The sequence below is a fragment of the Mirounga angustirostris genome, unplaced genomic scaffold (assembly GCF_029215605.1).
Source record: "Mirounga angustirostris isolate CCGP_5_RB_7025 unplaced genomic scaffold, mMirAng1.0.hap1 SCAF_13, whole genome shotgun sequence".
Lineage (NCBI taxonomy): Eukaryota > Metazoa > Chordata > Mammalia > Carnivora > Phocidae > Mirounga > Mirounga angustirostris.
The window spans coordinates 5,297,243-5,313,848 of NW_026991721.1; the positions used below are offsets into that span (position 1 = coordinate 5,297,243).

Genomic DNA, 16,606 nt, shown 5'->3' on the forward strand with positions numbered 1-16,606 from the left:
TCCAAGGGAAGAGCCAGGTCAGGGCCATGATTCAGTATTTTAATTCTCCAAGGGCACAGCTCCACTGTGGGCCAGCTGGGCGGCGAGGCCACTCCCCTGACAGCCAGAGCCTGTGGCCCTTCGCGGGCATGGTTCAGGGCCACAGCCACCCCCGACAGAGACACGCTCTCACGCACACTCACTCCTGCACCCCTAGACACACCTCCAGGTCTCTGGGACTGGCCCAGGGCCCCACTTGCCCTCACGGCCGCCCATCCTCCTAGCGCCCTGGGCGCCCACGGCCCCTCTTAGACTTCTTGGTCCCTGAGGGGGGTCGGATGGGGAGGGGAGCAGTGCTCGAGGGTGGCGGTGGCGGCGGCGGCGGCAGGAGAGGAGGTAGAGGGGGCTCCGAGGGCTCCAGTGGGCCAGAGCCGGGCCGGAATCCCTCAAAGGGCGAGAACTTCAGCGGGCTGCAGGGGAAACCAAGGTGAGTCAGCACAGACTGGCGCCGGGGTCAGAGGGCCGATGTCCCCCCACCCCCACCCCCAGGCACAGAGGCTGTGAGGTCAAGCGCCCAGCCAGGCAGCCCCCACCACAAGGGGTCCCCAGCTGTGGATGGGAAAACAGAGACTAGCACTGAGAGGCAGCCCTGGCCGGACCCCTGCCTCAGCTACACGCTCCCCTCCGTCCTGTGGTACCTGACCGGGGTCCGGGGGCTGCTGTGGAGGCGCCTGGGGGAGCGCAGCTTGGGCTGCAAGGAGAAGCCCTCCTTGAGGCTGTCCAGGACGGAGGGAGCCACATATGTGAAGCCCTGGGGGGGGGGTGGGGGGGCGAAGGCAGGGCCGATGACACTCAGTGTCCACCACTCCTTAGCCACAATCCTGCCCGGGCCCCCATAACCCTCAGGCCCCCCAGGACCTCACCAGGAAGGCCTGGTTGGCGCTCTCGCTGAGGGCCGTATCATCGGGACTGTCCACTGGCGTCTGCCGCGTGAAGTGGGAGTCAAACTGGCTCACGTCCTCCTCTGACTGCTGTGGGTAGACCCAAGCGGGGAGGAGGGGTCGGGGGCATCCAGGACGGGTCCTCCACCTGCCCCCAGACTGATGGGTCCTCCGCTTACCAGAGAAGGCCTGAAAGGGGGGTCGATGCGGCGAGCCAGGAGGTCGTCCCAATTAATGTGCCGGAAGAAGGGGTGCCTCTGTGGGTAGAGGGCCCCCAAACATCTCATCATTTCACCCTCCTTGGCTCCCTCAGTAACTCCCTCTGCCCTAAGGCCTTGCCTGCCCCCTGGCACCTTTGGGGGCTCAGCCCTGCCCCCTCCTGGTGGTCCCAGACCCACCTGCACATCAGCAGCATCCCCAGGGCCACCCCCGATCCGTTGGCCAGGATTCCGCTTCAGAAACTGCGCGACAAGGGCAGAGGGTGAGGGTCTGTCTGGGGGAGAGGCACTGACTGTGTGTTCCTCCATGTTCCTGGAGACTGGCCTGGGCAGGGAAAGGTGAGCTGTGTGTGTGTGTCTGTGTATGTGTGTGTGGTGGTGGGGAGAAGGCCTCCAGAGTGTGGTCTCCACCTACGGACAACCTTAGGCCTTCCAAGGTTTGGTCTAACGGGCCCTTCTGCATGAAGCCTCCGCAAAGGCACCCGGTCACTGGGGGCACTAGGGCACTGCAGTGGGATCCAATCTCCAAGCCTCGCCTCCCACTTTTACCCCCAACGAATGCCTTCTCGATGGGAGAACAGCTAGCTCATCGTGAATGTTCTGCTGATTAAGACTTGGGACTAGGGGTGTGTGCAGCAGGGTCATCAGCTGGTCTGCAACAGAGTGAAGGCCCAAGCTCAGCGTCTTGGACCCCAAAACCAGTGCTCTTTCATCCCAAAGGCATACTGCACAGGCCGGGGTGTCCCACAGCTCAGAGAAACTCAGGATTCCATGCAGGGCCTAGAAGACACTGGGGGCTGGGCCAGGCACTGGAAGAGCCCACCTTTTTGACAAGGTCCCGGGCATCCGGGGTGAGGTAGGGGGGCAGCGTCAGCTTCCCTTTGATGATCTTGTCCATGGTTTTCTTCCGGTTCTCTGCAGTGAAGGGTGGCTGGAGAAAGCAGAGGGTGAGAGGAGACTTGCAGGCCTCCCCCCAGGCCCCGGCCCTGGCCCTGGCCCAGGATGAGGACCCCCCCTCCCACCCCCCTCCCCACCGCCCCTCCTCCCAAGGAGGCTGGACTTGCCGATCCAGTGAGCATGTCATACATCAGGGCCCCCAGGCTCCACCAGTCCACCGCCCGGTTGTGGCCACTGCGTACCAGAATCTCAGGGGCCCTGGGGGCCAGGGGAAACCATCAGCCAGGCCGGGCCCTTCCTGGCAGTCCTCCCAACCCCTGGTCCCAGCCAGCTGCCGCTTACATGTACTCAATGGTGCCACAGAAAGTATGGGTGACGGCGCCCTCATGGATCGACTCCTTGCAGAGTCCAAAGTCTGTCAGTTTGATGTGGCCTGAGGAAGATGTTGGAAGGGGTGGTCAGGGCCCTGGCCTACTGTGTGGTGCTCCTCAGCCCTCCCTGCAGATTCCAACCCAACATATGCAGCTACGTGGGGTTGGGCGGTGGGGGGGTGCACACATGCGCACCCTGGCTGTTGAGCATGATGTTCTCAGGTTTGAGGTCTCGGTAGATGATGCCTTGGGAGTGGAGATGGCCCAGGGCCAGTGTGATCTCTGCCAGGTAGAAACTGCAGAGACAGGACAGGGTGAAGGCAAGGGTAGGCAAGGGACTGGGCTCTGGGGGAAGGGGATCCCTGGAGCCCCTCCAGAGAGGCAGGAAGGAACACCCACCAGGCCGTGTCTTCCAGGAAGATGCCCTCTCGCTCCAGATGCGTGAAGAGCTCACCGCCTGTGATACAAACACGTCAGCAGCTGTGTGCTGGGAACAAGCATCTTTGCTCTCTGAATCTCGGTTTCTTCTTGGGGAGAGTGGGACTCATAATTCCGGCCCTACCTGCCTCACAGAGCTGCCGTGGGGATTCAATTCAATTCAGCAAACATCTACCGACGCCTACTCGGGTGTCTGGCCCTGTGCTGGGTGAAGCTGGGGACACAGAGATGAGGAGACCCAGCCATTGCCCTCAGGATGCTCAGTCTAATGGGGAGACAGACATGCACACAGGTGCTCTAATATGCCAGACTGAGGCAACAGCTCCAGGAGCTTAATGCAAAAAATATCACAGAGGAGGCAAAGGACTCCCAGCGTGAGGGGACACAGCCCATGGTAACAGTGAGAATCGAGGGGCTGCTGAGATGGACACGGGCACTGGAGCTCACAGGACTCATCCGTGCAGACAGGACCTGGTGGCGAGTGGGCCCCAACCGCTTCACGGCCAACAGGGAGCACCAGGCCAAGGAGGCCAGGCTTCACCGGGGCAGTTACAAAGAGCCGTGTGATTGTGAGTAGGAGGGTCGGGGCCAATTCCGTGGTGAGACGATGACCCTGGGCTTTCATGGAAGAGGGTGAGCTGAAGGCCTCAGGCCCAGTTAGGAACAACTGTGACCCCTGCCCTCCCTCAGGAGAGTGGAGAGTATGAAGGACACTGCTAAGAATGAACCAGCGGGATCTGAGACCCAACTGGGCACAGGGCATACAGGAGAGAGGAACAGGCCATGAAGGGGTAGTGGAAATGGACAAAACAAGCCACTGGATTTCTGCATGAACTCCCACCGTTCCCGTCCACCCCCAATACAGGTGAGGGACAAAATAGGTGCTGGACAGACGTTTGCTGAATGAATGAATGAAGGGACGGATGGACACACGAATGGATGGGCGTGGGGGCCCCCTAGCCATTCTACACACCACATCTCTCCAGGCTTCCCCCAGAGCTCCCAGTGCTTCCTGGCTGGTTCCCTGGCCCTGGTTCCCTGGCTGGGCCCCTGCTCATACCACTGAGACACTCGAGGATGAGGTAGAGTTTGCCACCAGTCTGGAAGGCATAGGCCAGTTCCACAATGAAGGGGTGCTTCACTGACTCTAGAATGTTCCGTTCAGCCCGCGTGTGTGCTGTGTCCTTGGCGTTGCGCACAATTTTGGCCTGAAGAGGCGGGATCAAACAGAAGGTGGGCACCCGGGGTGCCTTTAGTCCCTCCAGCCATTACCCTCCTGCCATCCTTTATCGCTCCATTCTATTTCTCCATAATTCCGCTACCAGTGATCATCCTTCTCAAGGACTGATTTCTCCTCTAGAGGTACCTCTCTGCTTTGCCACTAATGACATTTCAGGCAGATAATCCTTTGCTGTGGGTGCTGTCTTGTACATCGTAGGATGTTTAGCAGCAGCCCTGGCCTCCACCCACTGAATGCCAGTAGCACCCCTATTTAGTCGTGACTCAAGAATGTAGAGGCAGTATTGCCCACGGTTGGGAATTACTGCAAAACAACACAACCACAACTGACAATAAACCAGCCAATGCCCGAGACAGGGGCCATCTCCTCCATCATGTTCACTACTGTCTTCTGGAAGCCTGGAGTAGTGCATGGAGGACGGCAGCCACCGAGCAAGGATTTGTTGGCTGAACAAATGACTCACCTTCCTCAGGACTTTCATGGCATATATTTTGCCCAAGTTGGTGCCCTGCACCTTTCGCACTTGGAACACCTGTAGGGCAGGGGAGACAGGATCAACCTCCCTCTCCACATCCTGTCTTCAAAAAGCTCCACCCTGAAGCTCTGGCATTGAGACCCAGAGGCCTAGGCCCACCCAAGGGTGGGGCAGTAAAGATGTCAAGTCTGATTCTGAGAGGATCGGCCTTTCCCTGCTTTATGTTTTTACCTCAGCGTTCTATGGAGGCTCAGCTGATTTACAAGTCTAATTTGTTTTGAGACCCTTTGCTGCGGCAAGACTGAGGCAGGGAGACCAGTGAGGAAGGAAGGCCAGTACCTTGCCATAGCCCCCCTTGCCCAGCACACGCAGCAGCTCAAAGCAGTGGGGCCCGATGCGCTCAGGGCCTAGGTTCACACTGGTCTCAGTCAGCTCCACCTCCTCACAGTGTCCCACAGGCCTATTAACACAAGAAGTTAATGGGGGCAAGGCTCCAGTACTCCCCACGTCTCCCTCCCCAGCCCATACCCTCCTCCCCCAACACAACCCTCACTCACTCCAGGCCAGCCGCCCTCGACTCGGCAAGGGGACACACGTCCTGTGAGAAACCGAGGGGTAAGAGCCAAGGAAGGCACCGGGATCCCTCCCCCTCAAGCTGGACTGCTTGGCCCAGGAGAGGAGGGGGTCAGGAATGGGAGCTGGCGGGCGATGGGCCAGCAATGGGGAGGAGAGGTCCGGGGCAGAAAAGGGAGAACCAGGGTAAGGGCTGGGGCCTGGAAGACAGATCGGGGCGAGTGAGGGTGGGTCAGAGCTTAACAGGGGCCGGGCTCAGAGACGCTCTGGCTGGGGGAAGCCAGGGCGAGTCCACCGCCTGGAGGATGGGATCGGCTCCGGGATCGAGCCGCGCCCGGGAGGACCACTCACCGAGGGGCTCAACTCTGGCTCGCCCTCGCTGCCTTCCTCCGTCTCCAGGTCCAGGTCAAACACCGCCGCCATAGCGGCGCCGGCCCGGCGGGCCCCTCGGCCCGTGCTTGGCCGCGCTCAGACTGACAGCCCGGGGGGCGGGGCGGGGGGGGGTTACACGTTATCACTCCGCGACCGCGGCCCCGCGCGCCGATGACGCATGAGGCTCCTCCCTCCCTCCAGCCGGCCCCTTCGTCTGGCGGGGCGAAAAGATGGCGCCCGGCGCAAGGCCTCTCGGGAACTGTAGTCCCAGAGTGCCGGGCTGCCAAAGCCGGTCTAACACTCTTTGACGGCACCCTCAGTCTTCGCAGCACTGCTCCCCGGGGGTGGCACCGGACAAGGGAAGCCTAGACGGCGCTCATCTTGGTTCTGGGGAGAGTTTGAGTTTGGATGGGGCAGAAGCACGTGCGGGTATGTGTGTAAATTTAATCCCCAGCCCGGTTTAAGCTGTGCGCTGGCTGGGTGGCGGGGCGGCGAAAGGCAGGTCGCGTCTCTCTGTTCGCCCCTGAGAGGCGGCTGCATCACAGTCTCCCTAACGTGACACCTGCCTCAAGGACCCTGCAAATCAGAACACTTACGGGGTGACTGCCCCACGCTCAGGTCAGGCTGGGCTTTTTTGCCAGGTTCTTGCCAGAAAGGGTTTGGCTCTCACTGATAACACCCGTAAATATGGGTTTGTGCTGGAGTTTGCTTCGTTGCCAATTTAAGTACATTTAGTAATTTTGCTATCTGATACAGAATAGGCACGTAATAAAACTTCGTTAAAATAATGAATGAATGAATGAATGAATACACAAAACCTGGTCTGTGATTTAGATTTGGGCATGGATTCTCGTTGCCTGGAGCTCTGTAGGGGTGAATTTGGGCCACACTAGGTCTTGGATGAGTTCTGACTGTTGGAGGCTGTCTGGATGTGCATTCCAGTTGGATGGGAAGGCTAAATATGAACTCAGCTGGACAGAACTCAGGAGTCTCCAGGCTGGAAGAGGGTTGTTTAGTTGGATGTGGCCCTCTGGTTGCAATTCCACCCTCCAGGGACCCTCAGGTTTGGGTCCCGTTGTGAGTGACCATGGCAGGCCCCTCCAACACAGAGGCCTGGCCAGTAGGGTGTTTTATCCTTAGCTCCAGATGCTACAGGTGTCCCCTAGCCACCTCTCCCTCCTCCCATCCCCAACTCCCATCTAGCTGAGCCTGAGGGGTATTGTCCAAGTTGCAAGAACCACATGCCAGACCTTTCATTAGTTCATAAGCCTTTATTTGGAGAGGGATGCTTGTGGAGCGAGCCCCAGGTCCTGCGCTGCACAGGGGCAGAGTTATTGAAGCAGACTCCCCTGAATCAGGAAGGGAGTGTAGATCTCCTCTGCCAATGCCGGTTAGTTATGCCAGAGGCCAAAGCACCAAAGCTTGGTGGAGAAGGTGTGTGCTGCATGGGAGGGGGCGTTCACTTGTCTTAAGGTCACATATGAATGAGGGCAGGGAGGTGAGTGGGGTTTAGAAGCTGAGCGGGCACATAAGACTTAGTAAAAGTGGAAACCTGGACCCTGTATCTTGTCCCTTGACCCCCCAGCTACTGTGGTGTGACCTTGAGGCAATGGTTGTTCCTCTCTGAGCCTGTTTCCTCATCTGTAGAATGGGGCAATAGTGTCTGCCTGGAGAGGAGATGGTTCCTGCTGACCCCAGGGCACCTGATTCTACTGCTCAGGCCAAATGAGGCAAGCAGGGCACTGCCAAAAGTTGTCAGCGGGCTCTAGAAATATCCTGGAATTTGCTAAATGAGGGTTAAGAGTAAGAAGACAGGGCGTTTCATCTCAGGCTTTTGTGGGATTTGTCCAAGGCCAGGGGCCAGCCAGCTTCTCTCTTCCTGTAGGCTGCAGGAGGAGAGACAGACCTGGAGGGATGACAAAGAGGGGCTAAGTTTGGGCCCACTCCCGCCTCCCTGCAGTGTGTGCGTGCGCGCGCGTGCGTGTGCTTGTGTGTATGCACGCAGCTGTTGCTGTTTCTCCATGGCTAGACTCGTGGGGCAGGACTGGGGCCTGTGCTGGACTGACAGCAAGAGGGGCCAGTGGGCCCCCCCCCCAGATACTTTTTTTGTGGCCCTCAAGCTCAGGAGGCCTTCGTGTCAAAATGCCCTGTTATTCTGGAACAGACCTGAGGCCTTGGGGGGGCCAGGCCAGGGTTGGGGCAGGTGTCCAGGAAGAGAGGCACTATTTGAAGTGGGACAGGAAGTGGGCAACAGGGTAGTGGGGCCCATCGATGCCCAGACCCTGGCAGAGGCCCAGCAGGCGGAGGCGAGCCTCAGCCGGGCTGGACCCAGCACACGCCACACTGCAGTAGGGCTCCTCATATTCGCCCGGCACCAGGACCTCCTCCAGCCAATTGAGGCGCAGCAGGCCCTGGTCATGAAGAGCCTGCAGGGTCTCACGGCTGGCGGTGGAACTCAGCACCTGCAAGTGCTGGGACACCAGGCACATGACCCCCACCAGGTGGCCACGGGCACGTGGGTGGGTGGGCAAGGCAGGCTGCAGGCCGCAGGCCACCATAGCTGCTGCCAGCAGCAGGTCCACACCATAGAGCTCCAGGATCCAGTCTCTCAGGTAGAAGCCGCCCATGCGAGGGTTGATCTCGATGAGCTTCGGCCCAGCCCCAGTCAGCTTGAGCTCCACGTTGAACACCCCATCCAGCAGCCCACAGCCCAGGCAACAGCGGAAGGCTGCCTGCACCAGCTGGGCCTCCTGCTCGGGTGCCAGCCCGGTGGGCATGCAGGCTGCCGTCTCCGTGAAGCCGGGCAGCCTCGTGGGGCCGTTGTCGGACACGAAGGCGGCCAGCAGTCGCCCACCAAACAACACCAGGTCCACATCGTGCTCGGTGCCCTCAATGAACTCCATCAGCAGCATGGCGTTGCCCCAGCCCAGCCCAATGCCGGGGTGGTCGGCCTCCCCCTGCAGGTCGCGGGCGATCTGGGAAAAGTGTTCGTGGCACTGTGGTGCGTCCTCCACCAGCCGCACACCCACTGCGCCTGCCCCGAACTCCAGTTTCATGACACCTGGCAGGGGCACCTGGTGGACGGCCTTCTCCACATCGGCCTCACTCTCCAGCGGGCAGCAGGGCACGGCGTGGAGGGAGGGCGCAGGCCAGGGTGGGCCATGGCAGCGCAACAGGTGCAGCTGGGTGCAGCTCTTCTGCTTGGCCAAGCGCATGGCAGCTGGGGGGCTGCAGGGCAGCCCCAGCTCCTGGCAGAGCAAGGCCGTGAGCACTAGGCAGTCATCCCAGTAGGAGAAGCAGCCATCCAGCTGCAGGCCACGGGCCCGCACCAGTTCCGCCAGCAACCGTGCATTCTCTTCATCCCGCCGGTGCTCCGTCACATCAAAGTGGATGAAAGTCTGCACCAGTTGGGATGCAAAGTGGTTGGGGTCCGACTCCACCAGGTGCAGCTGCAGAAAGCACCAGAGCACAACACACCCAGGTCAGCCTGTGCTGGACACTGGGGAGATTGGATGGGGCCTAGAACATGGTTTTGGCCCTCAGCGGAGACCGACTCACCAGTTCTAGGGGCTCAAAAAATATTTGTTGATGATTGACTAAATGGAAGGTGCAGAACTGGCACATCTAACCCAGCCTGGAGGGGAGGGAAGGCAGCCGAAAGGAGGCAATGCTTAGGCTGGGAGCTGAGTAAAACTCAGCCAGAGGAAAGATGGCGGCACAAGGGAAAAGGTGTGATCTGGGCAGGAGGGGCTGGAGCAAAGAGAGAGGGCTGGTGGGCTCATTCTCACTCTGATCACAGTTTGTAGGGGAACCACCAGGTTGGGGGTAGGGACAGGTGGCCTGGTGTCTTTGGGCATCATGCTCTTGGTCGTCATTCACCCAAAGAGTTCTGACCCCAGGGGTGCCCACGGAGGAATCCAGTGGGGCCCTGTGCCCCAAATCTCACTGCCCACTGGGGGAACACAGACACAAAGCAGCTGGTTCCCCGGGCAGAGGCTGCTCCTGAAGAGACAGGGGAGCGTGGCTGTGAGCACTGTAACACTTGGAGGCATGAGGAGTAGAAAGACGTTCCAAGTGGAGAGCACAATGTGCAAGGCAGGGAGTGAAGAGGCATAGGAATGGCTGGAGGGGTGGATTCCCAAGGGGGTGTGGTACTGTGGAAGAGGGGAGAGGAGACCATTGTGGTAGATTAGAGCCAGGAAGAACCTGGCCTCTGTTTTCTTATCTGTTCAATGGGGGATAAGAATGCCTACTCTGGGGGAGGCTGGGTGGCTCAGTCGTTAAGCGTCTGCCTCCGGCTCAGGTCATGATCCCAGGGTCCTGGGATCGAGCTTCTCTCTCTCCCACTCCCCCTACTTGTGTTCCCTCTCGCCTGTCTCTGTCAAATAAATAAATAAAATCTTAAAAAAAAAAGAAAAGAAAAGAATGCCTACTCTGCCTGCATGGATGGCTCCAGATTCTTTAATGTGAGGCCACTGCTGTGACCTTGATTCGGGACCTGTAAGCTGCTCTCCAGCACCCTACTCGTGCCCTCAGGAATTCAACCTCGAAGGGCCTGCCCTTCCTGCAGGATAGGCCAGGCTCCTTAGCCTGGCATTCAAGGTCCTGGTTCTGGTACTAACCCTGAATGACGCCCCCGCCCCTCCAGCCCATCTGCGCTGGGCTCTTTTTGCCCTGGAGGGGGCTCTGTGCCCTTCCCGAGGTCCTCTTTCACCTCGCTGAAACAGAATTCGGCCAGAGGCCAAAAAGAGTTTAGACTTCTGGGGTGCCTGGGTGGCTCAGTCAGTTAAGCCTCTGCCTTCTGCTCAGGTCATGGTCTCGGGGTCCTGGAATCCAGCCCCGCACTGGGCTCCTTGCTCAGCAGGGACCCTGCTTCTCCCTTTCCCTCTGCTGCCGCCTCCCCACCCCCGCTTGTGCTCTCTCACTCTCGCTCTCTCTCAAATAAGTAAATACAAAAAGTTTAAATTTCTAACCCCGGTGGGGCAGCGGGCCCCACCCCTACTCCTGGGCTCTAGAGCCCCCAGCGGGCACGCCCAGCGCAGGCTCCGCCCCCAGCGGTGCTGGCCCGGCCCCGAAGCTCTCCGCGCCCGGGCGCCCAGGTTGCCGCCTCCACCACAGGGGCCGGGACTTCGGACCGGCCCCTCCCCGCGCCCCGCCCCGCGCCCCGCCCACCTTGAGCCCGTAGTCGCGCGCCGCCTCCCACACGAACTTCTTGCTGACGCCGCCGGCGCCGATCAGCAGCAGCTGCTTGCCCTCCACGAGGCAGTGCGCGGACCGCCGCAGCATGGTCTCCACGAGCGGCGCGGCCGCCGCGTCCTCGGCCGCCGACCGCGGGCGCTGCGCGGCCCACAGCCCCTCGAGCGCGCCGCACGCCTCCAGACACAGGCCGCTGTTCAGCTCCAGGGCCACGGGGGTCAGCACGCGGCCTTCCACCGTCAGCGCGAAGTCCACGCCTGGGCCGGGCGGGGGGCGGGGGGCGCGGGCTCAGCGCGGGCTGCCCTCGGCCTCGCCCCCGGCCCCCGGGCCCCGGCCCCCGACCCCCGCCCGGGCCGTGCGCACTCACCGAGGAAGTCCGTGCGGGCCCGGCGCCCCCCGCGCTGCTCAGCGCTCAGGCCGGCCTCCAGGGCCAGCACGGCGGCCAGCGCGGCCTCGGCCGCCGCCTTGACGCGCCGTCGCACGACCGCCACCTGTCCCGCCTCACCCAGGCCGCACCGGGCCAGTGCCGCCTCCAGCGTCTGTGGCAAGGAGCTCTGGTGCCGCAGAGGCCGGTCCTCACGGCCCACGCTGCACACCACCTGGGCAGGGTGTGGCTGAGGGTGTTGGCCCAGGAGGAGCCGTCCCAGGACTAATACCACCCCCCACACCCTTCCCCTGAACACCTACCCTGGTGCCGAGGTCCAGGCCAGACCTCTTACTAGCCATTCAAGTAGCCCAGTCCTCCTCTGTGACTTCCGCTGCACAAACCACTTTCCCCCGCCACTGCCCCTCTGGTCCTTTAGACCCTAAGGGGATTCTACCCAGGCTTCCAGGCCCAGCCGGGGTCTCTGCTCCTTGAAGGCTCCAAGCACGCTTGCTCCTAGCTCCTGCAGGCCCTGGGGCCTCTGCCACCCTAGACCTCCACGAGGGCAGGGTTGACAGACTGTCCCTCAGGTTGGCTCAGAGCTGTGTTCCCAGGAGGGTCCTCAAGCTGCCTTGAGTTCCCCGCTTGGAGGCCCCTCCTAAAGGACTCCAGACACTGGCAGTTCAGAGACCCTGGGTCAGCCTCTTCTGTGGGTAAGAGGATTCAGCCCTGGGCCCTGGTACCCCGTACCAGGCAGAGCTCCTGAGGCAGGAAGGGTGGAAAGGGAGGGGAAAAAGCGTCAGACCCAGGAGTCCTCCTAGAGGCCACCAGGATTCCCCCCCAAAGATTATGCCTTCTCTCTGCCCGGGGCCCTCAGCAGTTCATTAGGGCTGGGCTGGGGTGTGGCGACAGGGCCAGGACCTAAACCTGGGCCACGCTCACCTTGCTCAGCAGGGGCCTGTCACCCTGTGTCCGACATACCACAGCACAGATGCGCACAGCCAGCTCAGGGCCAGGTGGGGGGCTGCCTGGGGAAGGACGGGGAGGCCTGAGCCCGGCACAGAGCAGCCAGGAGGGCGAGCCAAGCTCCCACTCCCGGCTGGCCCAGGTGGCTCTCACCTGGGAAGGGTAGCCGGGCAGGCGGGCACACAGCCTCCACCAGGACACTCTCCTCCTCCTCCAGTTTCTCCAGCAACGCCAGCACCGTGTCCACCACTGTGCTCAGCTCCACTCGAGGGTACACACGCAGTGCCTGCCGCCCCCGCCAGCGCCAGCCACTGAGCTTCACGGCCACCTGCAGCAGGGAGGGGAAGGGGGTCTCCTTACCACGCCATGGACCTGTGGGGTACCGTAGGATCCGATGTGTAAACGGAGGTAAGAAGGGAGGGGATTGCCCCAGAGAGAGACGCCAGCAGGAGGGCTCCAAGTTGGGGACAACTGCCCAGCAGGACTGGGTAACCGTGCATGGGTCCTCGGAGGCAGGAGCCTGTTACCTGCAGGGCATCAGCCAGGGCCCCGGAGTGCAGAAAGGCCCCTACTTCCTCCTTCACCAGTGTCTGCTGGTCCTCTTTGCCACTCAGCTCCACCAGCCGTAGGCCCGGGCTGGCCTCCCCGCCCCGCAGCAGTGCCGGGGGCTTATAGGTGAAAGCAAGGGTAGCTGGTACAGCCACACCTCCGTGCTGAGCCAGCAGTCGCCTTGTCAGCAGCCTGTCCTCCAGCAGCCGGGCCAGCTCAGCCGAGGCTCCGGTGGGACAGGTCAGGTCACGGGCAAGTTCAGCTGCCTCTCGACCCCGGCCAGGTCCCAGCCCCAGGCCCGCCAGGAAGTAGGTGGCTCGGCGTGGGGGAACAAAGTCATCCAGGAATGTCAGGCCCCCTGGGTGGAAGCTCACAGCCTTGGACACCAGCAGGACCGCCTCGCCCGGCTGCCCAAGTGCCGGCACCTTCGTCAGCCAAGTAGGGGACAGGCAGAGGAGCATGTTTCCTGTGGGCAGAGGGAGGAGGGTTGCTGGCCAGGGAAGGCCGGGGAAGGCTTAATGCCCCCATGTCCTTCGCCTCCAGCCCGGGGCCCTGGGTAGTGGGGGGCAGCTGCTCCCAGAACCCACCCCCACTCAGAGCATGGCAGCCGGCCCAGCAGAATGCAGGCACTTGCCAGAGTCAGTGGGTATTTCGGGATGTGGCCGGGCCAGGGCAGGGCTGCCCTTTCTGTAGGAGCGGGCGGGGGAACTTGGGCACATACTCACCCGGGCTCTGGACCCCACCCTCCAGCAGCACAGACAGAAAGGTGCTGGGGGATCCCAGAACGCATAAGGTCACCTCCGCACCAGGGCAGCCTGGGGGTGGGGTGGGGGTGGGGAGAACATTGCCAAGCTCAATAGGGACTCCCCCTGCTATCTTTCTGCCTACCCTTCCCTGCCCATAGCCCCGCCCCCCCCCCCCAGGGGCCCCCAGGTCCTTGCCAGTGTGGGATGAGAAGGGTAGAGAGGACAAGAAGACGCTGGAAAGGGAAAGGGAAACTGCCTGCCCATCCCGCCCGGTGAGGCTGCTCCCTCCTCTCTGCAGCTAGCCTGGGAGGTACTGGAGGCTGAGTGACTAGAGAGCTGGGTTCTAGCCTGGGCTTTGACACTGACTTTCTCTGTGACCCGTAGCCCCCATGCAGTGCGGTGGGGGGGGGAGTCCCTGTGCCTCAGTTTCCCAGTCTGTGATTTTCATGTATTCTGGCTGTGAACCTTCTGTCCACACAAAACCTTTGTGGCCACCTAATCTTTAAAACAGATGTAAAAATTAATAAATAAAAATAAAACAGATAAAATAGGGAAGGAGTTTTGGGTCCCAACTGTTAGCTGCTTCCACAGCAGCTCCCAAGACACGTCTATAGAAGCTCTGGCTCCACAGAACATGGATGACAAATCCCACGGCTCGGTCTTCTGGGGACAGGAGGGAAGCCTTGATCTCTGACTTTACTGGTGCCAGATGCCCTTTGAAACAATGCTCGTCTGCCGGAGGTTGACTGGCCTTGCCTCCCTGGCTCCAGATCCAGCCAGAGCCTGGGGGAAGGGGCTGACCTTGACAGGGATGGGAAGCAGGCTGGGCTGGGGGTGCCCCCCTCCCCCCCAGGGCTCCCCCCTCCCTGGAGCCCTTGGGCACCTGTGCGGGGGACCTGGCTGCGGTCCTGGGTCTCCGGAAGGCCGGCTTGCTGCAGACAGCTCTGCAGGAGGCTATAGTAGTAGACAGTCCAGGCCCGGGCCTCCGCCCCCTCGAGGGAGCCCTTGCAGTCCAGGCCCACGTCCTGGTGCCAGGAGCCAGGGAAGCAGCCTGGGGGCGGCAGGCCAGAGCCTCCTCCCCATGGGCCCTCCTCTTCCTCCAGGTCCTTGGAGCCCAGGGGGCAGTCCCACTTGGGACCCAGCGGATCCAGGGAGAGCTGAGAGGGGCAGAAGTGGTGGGTCTTGGGCAGAGTGGGCAAAGGGCACATTAAGTCACCCAAGGGTATAAGCCCTCCACACCCCTAACCTTGGGTTATGTTCAGGGCAGACACTGTCCTAGGAACCAGGAGGGGATGGAGTTGGGCTAGGGGATGAAGGCCTGTCACCAGGGACATGTAGGTAGAGGTGGTTTGTAAAACATAAGTGCAGTGTTCCGGGGGGCTGGGCGTAGAAAGCAATGTGCTGCTGGCTGGACCACTGCCTCCCCCCCCCCCCCCACCATCCCACACCAAGGTCTGCCCTAGCTTCGTTCTCAGGACCAGAGGTTTTGGTCTGTTTTGTTCATCGAAGCAGTTCTAGCACACCATAGCTGCTCAATAAACGTTGATTGAGGATAAATGAACGAACGAACCAAGCAATCACTTGAGCTGCTCATTTCTCTCTGGCCTTGGTAACCTATCTACCACCATCATGGAGCTCTGCTGAGACCTAAATGTGTAGGTGAATCTTTCCACTGCCACCTAAGTAGGCCTTGAGGACCTACTGTGTGCCCAGCCCTGTGCTAGGCATTGGTAGGGGAAAAAGCCCGTGCCCTTTTTTCAGATGTTCTGAGTCATGGAAATGCTTTCTTTGGATGAAATTTTACACCCCTGCCCCTCTCTGAGGCTGGCTGACTCCCACATGAGGCAGCTCAGAGGCTCTTTGTGACCACAGGTGGGGACAGAGGTGGGCCTGTCCTCCGGGGGACAGCCTGGGTGGGCTACCTTAGGTAAGTTACAAGGTTTCTTTGGGCCTTGTGGGGGCCTGGCACCTGCCCTGTCCCACCCCAGGAGGCCGGTGAGGTTTCAGTCATGGGAAGCCAGTGTGCTGTGGCCGGGAGGGCAGGCCTGCGCTTGAGATCTGGGCTGGACTCCAGGCTGACCAGTTCCAAATTCTGAGCCTCGTGCCTTCTCTTAGAAGGTGTGTATGTTCCAAAAAGAAGAAGAAGGTGTGTGTTCCCTGAGAGCCCAGACTGTTCATGCATTGCTATGTCCCCAAACCGGGAATGGTGTCAGATGCATAGTAGGGGCTCAGTGAATGTTGCAGAATGAATGAATGCCAAAGGGGACCAACAGTGCCCATCCCCGGAGCTGGTGGGGGAGAGAGGAAGTGCCTGGCACACAGCAGCTGCTTGTCCCATGTCACCCGGAGCGGAGAGTCAACCACAGTGCGGGCCGCTGGTCATAGGTCTGAGCTGTCTGCACAGGGGAGCCCCCAGGGTGAGGCTTTTGGGTGCCAAACCCTGCCCTCTGGGCCCTCCCTCTGGCCAGGGGCTTGGGCCTTTTGGGGGAAGGAGCAGAGGAGACTCACCATCTTACAGGTGCAGCGGTGAGAGACTGATGGCAGAGACGGAGGGAAAGAGACAAAGGAGGGAGTCAGGGCAGCCGGGTCTGTACCCCACTGCCCAGCCCCTCAGACTCAGGGGTGGAGAGGTGGCCCCCAAGGCGCCTGTGTCCTGTCCCTGACAGGTGTCCACGGCTGCCCCACCCCCACCCAAGGAGGCGGTGGGATTTCTGCCGCCGGGACCCCAGGGGTCCTGACACCCCTCCCCCGCCCCCCAGCTCACGCCTCGCGGGTTGCGCCAGGCAGCGCTGGGGTCCTAGCACCCCGCCCTTCCAGCGGGGGGCGCGCTGGGTCCCCGCGACCCCTGGCCCCGCAGCCCCCCTCCCTGGCTCTCCCCGGGGCGCGGGCAGGAGCCGGGGTACCTGGAGGGCCGCAGCGGCTCGGCGGGGCAGGCGGGCGGCGCGGAGCGGCGGGGGCTCGGCGGCGGCGGCGGCGGCGGCACAGCGGGAGCGGGCGGCTCCGCTTTATATAGAAGCGACCGGGACATGCCCATTGCGGGGCGGGGGCGGCGCGGGGCCCCAGCCGGCACCCCCCCCCCGCCGCCCCGCCGCCCGCGTCCGGACACCCGCCCCCCAGCCCGACACCTGGGCTCCAGGGTGGGGCCAGGGAGAGAGACCGACCAAGTGGAACAGAGGGTCACAGCCACAGGGCTGCGGTGAGGGAAAGACGGAGCCCGGACGGGGACAGGAAGAGACAGGGAGGCAGAGGGAGAGACAGTGCCGAATGGAAGGGGGATGGAA

At 61.6% G+C, this 16,606-nt stretch overlaps 2 protein-coding genes across 16 annotated transcripts; both read right to left on the minus strand.

The window, feature by feature from the left end:
- Positions 1-25: 25 nt before the first annotated feature.
- On the minus strand, positions 26-5,638 carry RPS6KB2 (ribosomal protein S6 kinase B2). Of its 12 annotated transcripts, none has more exons than XM_054511813.2 (15): positions 5,484-5,637; positions 5,117-5,157; positions 4,899-5,019; positions 4,548-4,616; positions 3,905-4,052; positions 2,806-2,863; positions 2,602-2,702; positions 2,378-2,468; positions 2,203-2,293; positions 1,962-2,069; positions 1,319-1,381; positions 1,100-1,177; positions 903-1,007; positions 678-790; positions 26-449 (listed from the first exon to the last, which is right to left on the minus strand). In XM_054511813.2, exons 1-15 carry the CDS (start codon positions 5,553-5,555, stop codon positions 260-262), a joined length of 1,449 nt encoding a protein of 482 aa, XP_054367788.1. In that variant the 5' UTR covers positions 5,556-5,637; the 3' UTR covers positions 26-259. The 12 variants fall into 12 exon arrangements, 9 of the variants coding, with proteins under 9 accessions (XP_054367788.1, XP_045749127.1, XP_045749130.1 ...); XM_045893171.2 differs by having other exon boundaries at positions 903-1,010; XM_045893174.3 differs by lacking the exon at positions 5,117-5,157 and having other exon boundaries at positions 903-1,010; positions 5,484-5,623.
- A 1,117-nt stretch (positions 5,639-6,755) lies between these two features.
- On the minus strand, positions 6,756-16,371 carry CARNS1 (carnosine synthase 1). Of its 4 annotated transcripts, XM_045893176.3 has the most exons (10): positions 16,229-16,371; positions 15,834-15,859; positions 14,209-14,482; positions 13,305-13,394; positions 12,558-13,045; positions 12,184-12,358; positions 12,007-12,092; positions 11,068-11,299; positions 10,677-10,957; positions 6,756-8,953 (listed from the first exon to the last, which is right to left on the minus strand). In XM_045893176.3, the coding sequence occupies exons 2-10, from the start codon at positions 15,834-15,836 to the stop codon at positions 7,727-7,729; spliced, it is 2,856 nt and encodes a 951-aa protein (XP_045749132.2). In that variant the 5' UTR covers positions 15,837-15,859; positions 16,229-16,371; the 3' UTR covers positions 6,756-7,726. The 4 variants fall into 4 exon arrangements, with proteins under 4 accessions (XP_045749132.2, XP_045749135.2, XP_045749133.2 ...); XM_045893179.3 differs by lacking the exon at positions 14,209-14,482; XM_045893177.3 differs by lacking the exon at positions 13,305-13,394.
- Between the last annotated feature and the right edge of the window lie 235 nt (positions 16,372-16,606).

Coding starts and splice junctions, on each gene's coding strand:
- RPS6KB2 (XM_045893171.2), bottom strand. CDS start 5,555: ATGGCGGCGGTGTTTGACCTGGACCTGGAGACGGAGGAAGGCAGCGAG. Junction 2,864..3,904: donor CATCCTCGAGTGTCTCAGTG/GTATGAGCAGGG, acceptor TTTGTATCACAG/GCGGTGAGCTCTTCACGCAT. Junction 2,294..2,377: donor TGTGGCACCATTGAGTACAT/GTAAGCGGCAGC, acceptor CCTGGCCCCCAG/GGCCCCTGAGATTCTGGTAC.
- CARNS1 (XM_045893176.3), bottom strand. Junction 13,046..13,304: donor GGGTGGGGTCCAGAGCCCGG/GTGAGTATGTGC, acceptor CTCTGCCCACAG/GAAACATGCTCCTCTGCCTG. Junction 8,954..10,676: donor CGCGCGACTACGGGCTCAAG/GTGGGCGGGGCG, acceptor TGCTTTCTGCAG/CTGCACCTGGTGGAGTCGGA.